At 43.0% G+C, this 15,200-nt stretch overlaps 1 protein-coding gene across 1 annotated transcript; it reads right to left on the reverse strand.

Moving 5' to 3' along the window:
• Window positions 1–8,043: 8,043 nt before the first annotated feature.
• On the reverse strand, window positions 8,044–9,042 carry MC4R (melanocortin 4 receptor). The gene has a single exon (XM_065935187.1). It carries the CDS (start codon window positions 9,040–9,042, stop codon window positions 8,044–8,046), a length of 999 nt encoding a protein of 332 aa, XP_065791259.1.
• Between the last annotated feature and the right edge of the window lie 6,158 nt (window positions 9,043–15,200).

Consider the following 15,200-nt stretch of genomic DNA (forward strand, 5'->3'; position numbering starts at 1 on the left):
TAGGGAAGTTTTCAACTGTTATCTCAAGTATTTTTCTCATGGTCTTTCTTTTTGTCTTCTTCTGGGACTCCTATGATTCAAATGTTTGGGTGTTTAACATTGTCCCAGAGGTCTCTGAGGTTGTCCTCATTTGTTTTAATTCATTTTTCTTTTTTCCTCTCTGTTTCATTTATTTCTACCATTCTATCTTCTATCTCACTTATCCTATCGTCTGCCTCCATTATTCTACTGTTGGTTCCCTCCAGAGTGTTTTTGATCGCATTTATTGCATTATTCATTATATGTTGACTCTTTTTTATTTCTTCTAGGTCCTTGTTAAACCTTTCTTGCATCTTCTCGATCCTTGTCTCCAGGCTATTTATCTGTAACTCCATTTTATTTTCAAGATTTTGGATCATTTTCACTATCATTATTCGGAATTCTTATCAGGTAGATTCCCTATCTCCTCCTCTTTGGTTTGGTTTGGTGGGCATTTATCCTGTTGCTTTACCTGCTGGCGTTTCTCTGCCTTTTCATCTTGTTTATGTTGCTGTGTTTGGGGCGGCCTTTCTGTATTCTGGCAGTTGGTGGTTCCTCTTTATTGTGGTGGTTCCTCGCTGTGAGTGGGGGTGGACGGCTGGCTTGTCAAGGTTTCCTGGTTAGGGAAGCTTACGCTGGTGTTCTGGTGGGTGGAGCTGGATTTCTTCTCTCTGGAGTGCAGTGGAGTGTCCAGTAGTGAGTTTTGAGATGCCAGTGGGTTTGGTGTGACTTTGAGCAGCCTGTGTATCGAGGCTCAGGGCTATATTCCTGTGTTGCTGGAGAATTTGCGTGGTATGTCTTGCTCTGGAGCTTGTTGGCCCTTGGGTGGTGCTAGGTTTCAGTGTAGATATGGAGGCGTTTGATGAGCTCCTATCGATTAATGTTCCCTGGAGTCAGGAGTTCTCTGGTGTCCTCAGGATTTGGACTTAAGCCTCCTGCCTCTGGTTTTCAGTCTTATTCTTACAGTAGACTCAAGACTTCTCCATCTGTACAGCACCGATGATACAACATCTAGGTTAAAGATGAAAAGTTTCTCCGCAGTGAGGGACACCCGGAGAGGTACACAGAGTTACATGGAGAAGAGAAGAGGCAGGAGGGAGATAGAGGTGGCCAGGAGAAGAGGGGAAATCAAAAGGGGCGAGCCAGTAATCACTTCCCTATGTGCTCTCCACAGTCCGGATCCCTCAGAAACGTTCACGGAGTTACACAGAGAAGAAAAGAGGGAGGAAGGAAACCGAGGTGGCCAGGAGGAGAAAAGGGGGAATCAAAGGGGGAGAGACAGATCCAGCCAGTAAGCAGTTCCCTGAGTGTTCTTCACAGCTGGGAACACACAGAGAGATTCACAGTGTTGGGTAGAGAAGAGAAGGGGGAGGAGGAAATAGAGGTGACCTGGTGGAGAAAAAGGAGAGCCAAAAGGGGGAGAGAGCAGTCAGGCCAGTGATCGCACTCCCGAGTAAAAATGGGTACTGAAGATTGGGTTCTTAAATGTACAAAGCTGATAACAAATACCAAAAAGCAAAGATTAAAAATCTAGAGTAGAGGCTAGATTCTCAAAAATACAATATTAAAAAAAAAAGTCACAAAAATTATAAAATATATATATATATGAAGTTTGCTTTAAAAAAATAGGGTCTTTTTTTGCAAGGTAATAGTATGTTATAAGAATGAAAATTAAAGGACTAATAGAGGACTTAAAATATTTTTTAAAAATTTAAAAAATTTAAAAAATGATAATAGTAAAAATATATCTAGGACTTTCTCTGGAGCCCTTGCAGACAGTGTGGGTTCAGTTCATTTTCAGGTAGTTCCTTGATCTGGCCTATGCTTCTCAAGGTCTGTAGGCCCCTTCCTAGCAGTGGGTGCTAACTGCAGGGTTTTAATCTATTGCACCTGTCCCTTCCGAAGCGGTTCCCTCTGCTTATTTTAGCTGCTTCTGTCTGCGGGTCTCTGCAGTGTCTCACTTCCGCCCTGACCCAAGGGGGCGGTGGTGGTCACGTTTTTAGGTCGCTAGGTCCGCCCTGCTGCGGGGAGGGAGGCTCCCTGCGGATAAATGTCACTGGCGTGTGTGGGCGTGCGCGCGGTGTCAGCCACCCTGGGGTTGTCCCCGCTCACGGCGGGTGTGCGCTCCCGTCTACACCGCTCAGGCTCCAGGTTGCTCTGCCGGGAACTGCGATGCGGGCCCTGGGCTGCGTGCACTCCCCAGGTCTAAGCCGCTGAGGTTCAGTTCTCGGGCCCTCCACAACGGCGCAGACTCGGCTGGGCCTGCGCTTTGAGCCCGCTCCAGGTCCAGGTCCAAGCGGCTCGGGGGACCAGGGGCGTGGCGGGCGCAGTCGCCCCAGTTGGAGGCTGCGGCTTCTCGCCCGCCCGTCCTAGCCGCCGGTTCTCCGGGTGTGCAAGGGGCGCGCCTTCTTAGGCTGCCTCTGTCTATTCTGGGGAGCTGGCCTCTGGCTGCGACCCTCCCGGCGGATGCCAATCATCCAGAACCCCAAGGTCTTGGTTAGCAGAGGAGTCCGCCTGCAGCTTGGTATGGGAAGCCTCTCTGGGGCCGAGCGCCCGCTTCCGGCCCTGGCTGCCCCGCCTGCCCGACTCCGGCGGGGGTGGGCCTGTCCGCAGCCGGCTAGCTTCGTTCTCTGAGCGGGCCTGGCAGTTTCTTGGGTTAGGGCTTTGCCCGGGACAGCTATCCCACAGTCTGGGTTGCTGTCTCGAGTTAGTTCCCTCAGATGGCCCTCGGGGCATTCAGGCCCTTACCCTAAGCAATGCTGCCGGCGCCTCGCTGCCCAGCCCCCGCTTGCTAGTGGGGGATGCCAGCCTCTGGGCTGCTGCTCCCCTGAGAGTTGCTGTTAGGCACGTGATCTGTGGGTTTTAATTATTTATGTATTTATTTAATTATTTTCCCCCCCGGTTATTTTGCCCTCAGAGATTCCAAGGCTCTCCACAGACCCGCCGGAGAGAGTGTTCCCTGGTATTTGGAAACTTCTCTCTTTTTTAAGACACCCTTCCTGGGCCGGATCTCTGTCCCTACCTCTTTTGTCTCTCTTTTTATCTTTTATATTTTGGCCTACCTCCTTTCGAAGACAACGGGCTGCCTTTCCAGGTGCCTGATGTCTTCTGCCAGCGTTCAGAAGCTGTTTTGTGGAACTGGCTCAGTGTTCAAATGTTCTTTTGATGACTTTGTGGGGGAGAAAGTGGTCTCCCTGTCCTCTTCCTCTGCCGTCTTAGGACCGCCCCCCCAGATCCTTTCAATAGATTATTTATTTGTCATTAACTCTAAGATGGGGCTTCCCAGGGGGCGCTAGTGGTAAAGAACCCCCCTGCCAATACAGGAGATGTAAGAGAGGACAGAGACGCAGGTTTGATCCCTGGGTCTCCGGATCCCCTGGAGGAGGGCATGGCAACCCACTCCAGTATTCTCTCCTGGAGAATCCCATGGACAGAGGAGCCTGGCAGGCTGCAGTCCACAGGGTCGCAAAGAGTTGGAAACGACTGAAGCGTCCTAGCACCCACACATGTGATAAGACAATGAATGTTATCTTCATTTCAGTGTTTGGATTATAGGTACTCAGGAAACTTGCCCACAGTTCTGAAGCTGGTAAATCAAATGTGAGCCCAGTGCTCCCCTAGTCCAAATGCTGCGTGCTCCTTTTACTCACAAGCATAGGCTTGGATCAATACATGGTAAACCAATAACTGAGCATCAAGATGTGACTATATTAAAAAAAGATGTGACTATAACATAATCACTTATGATTCTCTTTAGAGGGTTTACATTTAATATCAACAATATCAGTTTAGATAATATTATTCTACTAACACAAATTGATGACATAAAGTTTAATCAGTTAATCTTTGAAGAAATGAGCTGATTGGTTATTTCATGTTTAGAATATTATCTTTCTATTTAGCCTTTTCTGGTATTGAATGTGGCCCTGCAAATTTTAAAACAATTAGTACCATTAAGGATAAAAAATTAGCTTTTTAAAATATAGGTATGCCTGTATATTCTCTATGTTTAAATATACCCATTTATACCCCCCAGATTCTGTCCAATTCAAGAAAACTATCAAAGGTAGCTTTTTAAAAAATTTGTTTGGCTGTCCTGGATCTTGGTTTCAGCACGTGGGATCTAGTTCCCTGACTAGGGATCAAACCTGGACTCCCTACATTAGGTGCAGGGAATCTTAACCACTGGACCACCAGGGAAGTTCCTCAAAGATAGTTTAAGAAAATGTAATTAAGCTCAAGGCATATGTGTGTTTTCTAATAATGCTGAGAGAGAGCAAAACTGATAAGTCTTCATTCTTTCATGAGTTTGTATACTTGGCATTCCTAAAAGTACTAATAATCACTATTTTTGAGTGCCTATATTTATTGGGCACTGTTGTGTTGAGCTTTAATCTTTAATCTTATAACTGTCTTTTCTCCTTTGGAAAGACAGGTATTATTATGCACATTTAACAATGAAAAAGCTAACCCAACAAAATCTCACAGCTAAAAAGTGATGTAACCATAATTCAGCCATAGGTTATATGATTGAGAAAACTGTCCTTGCCTACAGAAGGAGGCTCGTAAAATTTGATGCAGGAAAATCCAGAGTCAGGAACTGGCTCTTAAGTTTTGATGTTGCCAATGATTTCACATGTAAGGTCAGACAGTCTCTCTGAGTCTTAGAGGGTTAGATGAGATGATATCTAATATCTGTTCTGGCTCAAAACTAACTTCTCTTATATCTACTCTTGCTCCACAAATCATTGGTAATTTGGCAATTACACTGTCATCAACACCTTTTTGTTGGAAGTCTTATGTGTACTTCTAAAAAGCTAATAATTAAAATATGTTCATTGTAGCAAATTTACATAATAGAAACACCCTCAGTAAAGAAAGTAAACAAGCTCCTTCATATTATCACCCAAGAATAATGACTACTGATTGTTCATGAGTTACTGGAAGTAATATGCAGGAGGTATATGAGTATATTGGTGGTACTTTAGATAGTTGGTATCATATTAAATATTCTTTTTTGTGTATTCCTTGTAACACAAAGCAGAAGTCAGTACTTACTTACATGTTATTAAATAATTCTTCAAAAATGTTTTAAAAATTTCAAACTATTTAGTTTGGGTAACAAAGACTTTTTTTCTGAAGTAGGTGATAACTATTCGCAGCCCAGAGTCATGGTAGGTACCTGCCAGGTGAACGAAAGTGCAAGATATAAACCTTGTTCATGCAAGTTATGGTTATTGTTATTTGACTTTTTAAGTCAATAAGTCTTGAAAATCACTTCTATCACCAATGAAAAATTATTTCTAATAGGCTTTATACTTCATTGAATTTTCTGGTGAAAATTTCAATAAAGGTATCTGATGCTGCTCACCAGTTACATTTGGAATATATACTCCTGACCAGCATACTCTAAATGCTAACTAACCACCCTTAGCAAAATATTAAAGGATAAACACATACATCACAGTGTTTATACTGAAGCTCTTTAAAGATTCATTCCTACTCCTTGGTATAAAATAAAATCTTATGTCCACACACAAGTGTTTGTAGCAGCTTTATTCACAATTGCCAAAATCTGGAAGCAACCAGGATGTTCTTCTGTAGGCAAACAGATAAACTGTATTACATTCATACAATGAAATACTATTCAATACCGAAAAGAAATCAGCTACCAAGCCATAAAAATACCTTAAGGAATCTTAAATGCATATTATTAAGTGAAAGAAGCCAATCTGAAGGTTATATAGTGTATGGTTCAAACTATAGGACATTCTGGAAAAGGTGAAAGTATTGTAACAGTAAAAAGGTCAGTGGTAGCCAGGGGTTAGGAGGGAAAGAGGAGGGAATAGGAACACAGAGGATTCTTCAGGCAGTGAAGCAATTCTGTAAGTTACTGTAATACATGTCATTACATGTCTGTCAAAGCACATAGAATGTACAATACTTAAGAATGAACCCTAATGTAAGTGATAATGATGTATCCCTCTGGGAGAATCTTGGTTTTATTGGAGAAAGAAGAAGTAACATCATAGAGGAATGTTTAGAGAACAGGAAAAAATGAGAAAGACACAGCCTTAGCACTTAAAGAAACAGGAGCCTAATACTGGGCCCTGGGCACATAGGGGAGGGGGGCTGGGCACCCGGGTTCTTGACCAACACTCACCCCGTCCCTGTAAACTGCTTCGGGAGGAGGTGTGAAAGTCGAGATGCGGGAGGCTGATTTCCTGTCAGTGGCAGAAGTGGGCTGGTTCTCAATGAACCGAGCAGCATCTGAAATGACCCTGGCTGGAGAAACAGAGTGGACTGGAAGGACAGCCCCCACAGAAGGTGCGGGATGCTTCTAGCTCTCTTCCGAGTCTCCAGTTTCCGGGGTTCCTCACAATCACTTGAAAGAATGGACAGGAATAGCAGCAAAGACAGAAACACCTACTGTGTCCTGCCACAATTTGGGGTTCTCTTTAAATATAATTTAAAGCCTCACACATTTTTATGTCAAAATAGAGGCATCGCAGTGAATCAGGCTTCAGTATCACCTTTCATGTATAAGCTTTAACCTTACTATTATATTTTAAAGTAGTGTTTCCTCGTCAGTACTGAAAGTGCTTCTCAGGACTTGCTGTCAATATGCAAAACATTTAGAAATTTGAATTAAGCAGTACCTTGTCGTGTTATCTCTGCCCACGAGCATCTGAGGAGTAAATCAAAAGGTAATTCACTGGTAAATTTCTCAAAATACATGCAAATTGGAAAGCACAGATTTTATTGTCCAGTAGCCAAATCTGTGGCATTATTTTGGAGCAAAGCAAGTATTTCTCTCTAAAATATAGTTGTGGAAGGCTAGTTTATGTCATGACGTTCTCTGGGGTTCAGGTCATACTTTTCCCCCCTATTTATAACATTCTAGCACCAAGAGTTCCCTTCTTTTAGATTTTTACAAATATTGCCTAAAATCCTTATGCTATAGAAATAGTCTTCAAAGCTAAAATCCTTGCTAATGAGTACATAAACTCCAGTTCAAAAAATAAGTAATAGAGAAAGAGTAAGTTACTTGCATGTGGAAAGTGGAAGAACTCAGCATGAATTGTATAGTTCTTTAGGGAGCAGAAGCCGGATCTCAGTGGGGCGTCACCTGTTCTGGACATTTCATCAGACTCTGGGGCCCTGGTTAAAGGGGCAGGAAGACCTTGTTCTCTGTCTTTGTTAGGCATGGTTGTACACAGGTTGATATCAGGAAATTTAGGTTGCCTTGTTCACTTAGATTTCCCAGAACACTTGGATCCTCATAGCTGCTGTTTTTGTTTTCTTTTTTTAATCCCAAACTGAATTGCTTGTGAGGAATATCAGACTCTTTGCTTGAGCAAATTAATCTCTCTGTCTCTGAGAAACACACAACGTTTTCTGATTCAAAATATCCCCCCTCCCCCCCCTTTTTTTTTTAAAGTAACTATTTTTCTCCCAGTAGAAGCTTCAACTTCTGCACAGGGAGAATGAATGAGCAAGTCTTATTAAATTACCTGGAATTTAAGCTTTTTTTTTTTTTATGATTAAGCATCTATTCTTCAATATTTCTCCCCTAAATGCTAGAATCAAAATTTTATACTTCAGTGTTGTAAAATATAACATCAAAAACCACTTATTAGAATACATTTAGTGAAGCTGTGATTTCCATGTTACAAAAGCAAGCAAAGTGTCACATCCTTGTAAATCACAAGAAGGAAATACTGTTAAACTCTTCATAAGTACTTTTTTTTCTTTTTCCTTTTTTTTATAAATCCATAGTGCCTATAACCTGTGATGTGGATTCACATTTCACAGCCAGAAAGTAGCATGACATTAAAAATACATCGAGACTGGGCACTGTTTCACATAAAAAAAATCACAAGCTTCAGTTGATACAATAGAATTTCTGAATCCATGCCCTGCACACTCACAGATAAAGCTGTGGCTGATACAGACTGTTCAGATGGTACGTAAGAGAAGGAGAAAAGTCTCTTAGGCTGTGTTTAGCATCGCGTCTGTCCCCACTTAATATCTGCTAGACAGATCACAGAGGCCCCCTAGAGGAGAGCAGCAGATGATCTCTTTGAAGGTTTTCCTCAGCTCTTGGCTCCGGAGAGCATAGATCAGAGGGTCGATGACGGAGTTACACATGATGAGGATGAGGTACAAGTTAAAGTGGGACATGAAGCACAGGCAGTATGGGTTCTGGGGGCAGGAGATGTAGAAGATCAGGTGCAGGAAGAAGGGCGCCCAGCAGACCACGAAGACCCCGATGAGTAAGGTCAGCGTGACTGCCCCCTTCATGTTGGCGCCCTGGCGCACGGCGCCGGCGCCGGGCAGGACCGCGATCCTCTTGATGTGGAGTCTGGCCATGAGGAACATGTGGACGTAGAGGGACGCCATGAGGGCCAGCATGGTGAAGAACACGGCGATGAGGCAGATGATCACGGCACTGCTGTCAGAGTAGACGATGAACAGGACGCCCGACACCGTGCAGGCCGCCCAGATGGCGCCGATGGCCGCCGCCACCCGCCGCGCCGTCATGATGCTGTGGTACTGCAGCGCGTAGAAGATGGTGAAGTACCGGTCCACCGCGATGGACAGCAGGCTGCAGATGGACGCAAGCAGGGAGCTGCAGATCACCGAGTCGATGACATTGTCGATGTTCACCGTGGAGCTCTGCGCGTCCGCCTCCGTGCTGTTCAGCAGGGTGATGACGATGGTCTCCGAGCCGTTGGAAACGCTCACCAGCATGTCAGCCACGGCCAGGCTGCAGATGAAAAAGTACATGGGTGAGTGCAGATTCTTGTTCTTGGCTATGGCCACAATGACCAGAATATTCTCCAGCAAGCTGATGGCCCCCAGAGTCACGAACACCTCGGGAGAGACAAAGAGCTGCTCGTAGCAGCCCCCGTCCGGGTAGCCTTTGGCCAGGGACTGACTGACATTGGCCGGCAGTCCGAGGGCGCTGCGGTTCCAGGAGTGCAGAGAGGTGTGCATCCCGTGGGGCTGGGTGGCGTTCATCCTGGATTCAGGTCCCCTCTGGGCTGGTTGAGCCTCCCGGGTCGGCAGCCTCAGCGACTTTCTCCAGTCTTGACTTGCCCCAAACGAAAGTTAGGCGGCCGAGAGTGGCATGCCTGCTCTGAATAAACGTCCCATGCTCCGGAGCTGGAAAGGGAGTTTTTAGTCTCTTTCAGGTGCGGCTCTGGTCAGCATCACTTGGAACCCTCAGGCTGCAAGATGCTCCTTCTCCGCGAGCCTGCCGCTTGCTTTTTTTGTTCTCACTTCCACTTCAGCTTTAGTCGGAGGCATGCAGGTCTTTGCCGGATCATGTGCCTGGTGGCTGCGCTGAGGCTGGGAGCCGGCTCTCTGTGCTCATGCTCTGCCAGCTGCCTCGCAGAGGTAGCGGTTCGCAACCTGAAGCTCTGCTTTGAGTCAGAAGCTGCTGCTGATTTTTATGGTGTGTGAAGGAAAAAAAAAAAAAAACGCTCAGAGGGACTCCTCCTCTGCTTCCTTCTGACCAATCCGAGTCCAGTGGAGTCTGTGAGACACCCGCGATGGTCCAGAGACGCAGACTGCAGGCAGCCCCAATTCAGAGGCAGAAGCCTGTGGAGTCAGGCAGCCAGGAGGATGTGAGAGACTGAATTTCCCTCCTCACGTTCTCAAGGAAACCAACTTGGTCCCCAGAGGACATTCTTTGGGATCTCAACAAGCCATCCTGAGGCACGCAGGTCTATCCTGCTTACAGGAAGGTGTGTGTGTGTCTGTGTGTGTGTTTGTTCCTGAATTAGATGCACTGCCTTTTTTGCACAGGGAACTCTCCCTAATGCTCTATGGTAATCAAAATGAGAAGGAAATACAAAAAGAGGGAGTATATGTATACATATGTCTGATTTGCTTTGCTGCACAGCAAAAAGCTCCACAACATTGTAAAAAAAACAAACAAACTTGACTCCAATAAAAATTAAAAAAAAAAAAAGAAGAGAGAAGAGATACACGGCCTTTTTGGCCAGGACACTGAATTTATTTACCCTCTCAATTTCTTTGAATTGAGAAGAAAGGCAGTCACGCTTCAGTTTGAGACAGCTGAAACACAGAATATTTAATAATACAGGAGACTATGCCGTGGATGCAAGGACTAGATAGGCAGTCACAGTTTATACCAGGGCTCAGAAGGAGTTCATTTCTTATGCACTAAGATCAGATATTTCTCCATTGCAGAATTTCTTTTTATCCTAGCTAGATAAGTTTTATTTTCATCTATGACATTTAAAAACCATATAGTATTAATGTAAACAATGAGTACTTTGAACTCAGAAAGAAAAAGATTAATAGCCAGGCAACACTCAGGTTTTTTAAGCATTATTAAGGTGTAATTGAAATACAAAACTTACACATATTTAAGATATACATTTTAATGAGCTTGGACTTATGCATGTATCTCTATGATACATCACAGTCAAGACACTCAGCATATTCATCACCTCGAAAAATTTCCTTGTATTCTTTTGTGTTTTCCTTTTATGTGTGTGATGATAACACTTAATGTAAGTGGCCTGCACAGAACACAACTCACATCTCCAACTCCCTCCACGCCCTGGCCCACCAACTACGCTGAACCTTGACACAAACAAGCAATAATTATTACTGCGTTAAGCTGCCAAAACATTGGTGTTACCTATCACAGCAGCTAGCATTAACTGCCTTGACTTTGAAACTTATTTTGGGCTTCCCTGGTGGCTCAGAGAGTAAGAATCTGCCAGCAATGTGGGAGACCTGGGTTTGATCACTGGGTCGGGAAGATTCCCTGGAGGAGGGCATGGTAATCCACTCCAGTATTCTTTCCTGGAGAATCCCCATGGACAGAGGAGCCTGGCGGGCTACAGTCCATGGGGTCGCAAAGAGCTAGTGATTAAGCACATACACATGCACACATTTACAAAAAGCATATCCGAATTACATGAAAAGTCTTTCCTTCTCCCATTTTGGATTTGTGTGAGTGGTGAAATACTTAATAAGCAAGTAATAGGGAAAGCATCTGTTGAAATGTTTAAGCATAAATAGCCAACTCTGTGTAAACTTCCTGAGTCAACTCTTGACTTTATGCTCCCTACTTCTCTTGGTGACATGGTTGTTCCATTTCCTAAGGCTGAAAATTCAGAATATCTTTGACTTGTCCATCTTTCTCAAAAATCCCTACATGAAATCACTTGTAAAATACCTTCATTTATGTCAGTGTGTCTGACTCTTCTTTTTCTCCTTAAAAAACTCACTTGTCACTATTCTCCTTCATGGAAACTTCATTGCAGTCAAAATTCAATGTAATATTGCATGCATCCTAGAGAGTTTCTCTTGAGTCTAGTCTATTCTCCCTGCATTTAATGTGCTTTACCTGCGTTTGTGAATGCATAGTCATCATTATGTTGTAAAATTATTAACAGACATATTGTATATATAATTATATAATAGGTAAAATTAGTATTGAAGGCAAAACTCTGTTTATTTTGGTTTTTCACCAAAAAAAAAAAAAAGATTTAATTTGTAGGCATTTTAATCACATTGGAATCCCAGAAAACTATATACGTTTAAAATCTCAAGTTCAATTACTTGATGTAGATTTTATAAAACCTTGATTATATGGTTAATCATGCTGGAAAGATAACATTTTGCCATCTCAAGGAGGAATTTTAATTGTCTGACAGAGTTTAGTTTTGTAGAAGCCAAAGAAATAACAACCAGCAAAGCTAGACCCATTAATAGTATTTTTGAAAATTTATTGCAGATTTTTCTTTTTTCTAAGTACACACAAAATTGAGTTAATCATAATATATTTCTCCTCTGAGCATAGTCCTTGTTTTACATTTTGTAACAATAAATATGAAACATTGCTAAAGAAGAAGTATTTATCAGACTGTGCTACACAGACTACTATTTTTAGATGTTAATGTTATTCCTACCATAGAATAAAAGGTCAAAGAATTTTGGAAAGCATTAAGAACTCATTACCTTCTTGAAGTTGCAGAGTTTACATTAGCATGCAAACTTTCTGAAATTTCTGACTAGAAAAAATTCAGTGTTGCCTAACCACTTATTTCCTGAATATAGAAAGCTACTAAGATACTATTGTGTGTGTGTGTGTGTGTGTGTGTGTGTGCGTGCTAAGTTGCTTCAGCCATGTCCAGCTCTTTGCCACCCTATGGACCATAGCCCGCCAGGTTCTTCTGTCCATGGGATTCTCCAGGCAAGAATACTGGAGTGGGTTGCCATGCCCTCCTCCTGGGGATCTTCCCGACCCAGGGACTGAACCCGAGTTTCCTATGTCTCTTGCATTGACAGGCAGGTTCTTTACCACTAACGCCACATGGGAATCCCAGGATACTACAAGAGTAGCCCAAATAAGGGTCTGTGAAGACCTGAGGTCAGCCAGTAGTCGCTTTGCTGCAGGGGAGACTACTGATCAGTCATGAACAGAATGAGGAAGAGAAGGGAATCTTCCATGACCTCCATTTTTTGCCTTCTGTGAATGGGTAGATGTTGGTGCCATTTATCTGGTAGGCACATGGATTGGCTCTCAGGTTACATTTAAACATCCATCAGTTCAGAGTTCAGAAAGCTGAAGTCTATGTTGGTCAGATTTCCTTGCAACTTGCATTCCGTATGCGAATAGTTTTTCTCAATTAGATATATTCTCAAGAGGTTTGGAAAGCATGCGTGAGGTAGCAGTCCCCTTGCTGTGGCCGGAGTCGCTGGCCGACAGGATCTGCAAGATGTCAGCTTTGGCACCAGGTGACCCCGGCTTCAGGTGTCAGGTCCTCTCTTGTGAATCAGAGCTAGCGGGACCGGCAGCGTCTCCTCATCTGTGGACTGCAGCTCAGGTGGTGGAAAACTGCAATGAAATGAAATAGTTGAAGGTCCACAGTGCTCCCAAAATTTTGTGAGCACCTGTTTCCTGTATTAAGTTCCTTTCTGCCTGACATACTGACAGTATGTCTGTCTTTCACACTGAACTATGATTGTTATACCTGATTAAGGGATCCTTTTAAGAGACAAGATACATTTAGTTTTTTAAAAATTTGAAATTTGTGTTTTTGAGACATCTACATGGAAGCTGCAGCTCTGGTTCTTTGGCCACATGATGCGAACAGCCAACTCATTGGAAAGGAGTTCCCTGATTCTGGGAAAGATAGAGGGCAGGAGGAGAAGGGGATGACAGAGGATGAGATGGTTGGATGGCATCATCGACTCAATGGACATGAGTTTGAGTAAGCTCCGGGAGTTGGGATGGACAGGGAGGCTGGCGTGCTGCGGTCCTTGGGGTCGCAAAGAGTCGGACACGACTGAGCGACTGAACAGCAACAACATGGAAATATCTATTTAGCAAAGATGAACATACAGCCCAAAGGAACACTCTGGTATAAAGACACATATTTTGGTTGTGGTAGATGCAGGCTGTACTGAAAGCTGTAGGTTTCTACTAGGATGGAAGGAAAAGGGAAATTATGAACAGAATCATGAGGAACACAATGTATTTGAGAGGCAAATGTAAGGGGGAAAAATAGGCAAATAAATAAATAATATTGGTGTTAGTCTAGGTCTTCTGGAAGGAAGATACCAAGATAGGATTGTGTGTATGATTTTACTGAGGAGAAGTCTGTGAGGAAAAAACAGTGGTTTTTGAGCCAGGAGAAGCTGAGAAAGGTGTCAAATCACACTCTGAGCCTGACCTTGAGTGCGGAGGGAGGGAAGAGAGGCCCAAGGCGACCTGCGGTGACGTCATTCCTGCTGCGCACGGTGATTGGCTGGGAGCTCTTGTGGGCAGCCTGGTCCTGGGGCAAGTGTGGCAGTGAATTTCAGAGAGCAATTAGTGGAGGTTTGTGGTCACTCAGCTCCCTGAAGTTGGAGGCTTGCTGGCACATTTTCACAGCCGCCACAGAGTCTGAGAAATGGTCAGTGTGGTAGCAAGAGCCAGGAGAGAGTCATTGGATGGTCAAAGAATAAAGAACATGAAGCAGATAAAATGGGCAGAGCTGGTAAGTGAAATCAGAATTGGTTCTTTTTTTACTGAAGTCAGTGTGACCCTTTTTGGAGCTTATTTTGTTCATAGTATCTTTACTGATCAAAGTGTGACTTAAAAATATAAATACATAGTTCCTATCAGATCAGTAAATTCTCAGTACTCCCAATTGCACTTAGAAATAGAGTAGCATACTGCTAAATAGGTCTATTGTAATAATTTCATATTTGTGTGTATGGGTGAACATTTTTAAGTGTATGCATCAATTTCTTCTTTTGTATTATAATAATAACTACAAAGCTTACTTAAGAATTAAGTGATTTAATATGTATTAAACACTTTGACTAGTGCCTTGAACAGAGTAAATACCATATAAACGTTAGTTGTATTTATTTTATATTTTTCTAACCTAAGCCTTTTTTAAGGCTCTATAGTCTTTCTGGGGATTGTATACCCTACAGAATTCACCAATTTTGCACACTCTGATCATGGGAGTAGTTTTTAAAGATACTTTGAATTTTTATTTCTTATTGTATAGGCACTGAAAACAATGTTTTGTACGTACGAACACTCTGTGATAATTCATGTGTCATTAAACTCCTATTTTCAGCACAGCAATGCTTCAGAGTGGCATGGTTTAGTCACTTCATGCCCAGTAACATGTAGGTTACAGTTCTAAATGGGCTCATTTGCTTATTTATTAAAGGAGAGCTGGGGTAGAAACTTGGTAGATAAATTTTCCTTTTCAGTGAACTTGATGTGGTCTTTATCCCAGTGAGTCATTTGAGAAAACCTAGGTTTTGCTTTTTAATGGGTTTTTCTTAAATCTGGGGTTTGGGAAAAGAGGATACTTAACATCTTTCTTGCCTTTGTGGGGGAACTGAGAATACCTTGCTTCATTAAGCCACCAATAAATATTCTAAACGTCTAGTATTTATTTAGAGTTACAGTTCTCTACTATGAATAGTGTGTATAGTCTTAGAAAGTTTCTTATAAATTTAATCTTTGAATTACATTTTGTTTCTGACATGTAATTGCTTTTAAATTGAAAAATACTTCTGCCATTTCCTGCCCCAGATTTTCTGTTAATCAAGAATCTGTGTGGGTATTATAGTCTGTGCTGTGCTGGGCTGTCGCTCAGTCCTGTTTGACTCTTTGGACCCCACGG

Source organism: Muntiacus reevesi, chromosome 4 (assembly GCF_963930625.1).
Source record: "Muntiacus reevesi chromosome 4, mMunRee1.1, whole genome shotgun sequence".
In the NCBI taxonomy this organism is placed as follows: domain Eukaryota; kingdom Metazoa; phylum Chordata; class Mammalia; order Artiodactyla; family Cervidae; genus Muntiacus; species Muntiacus reevesi.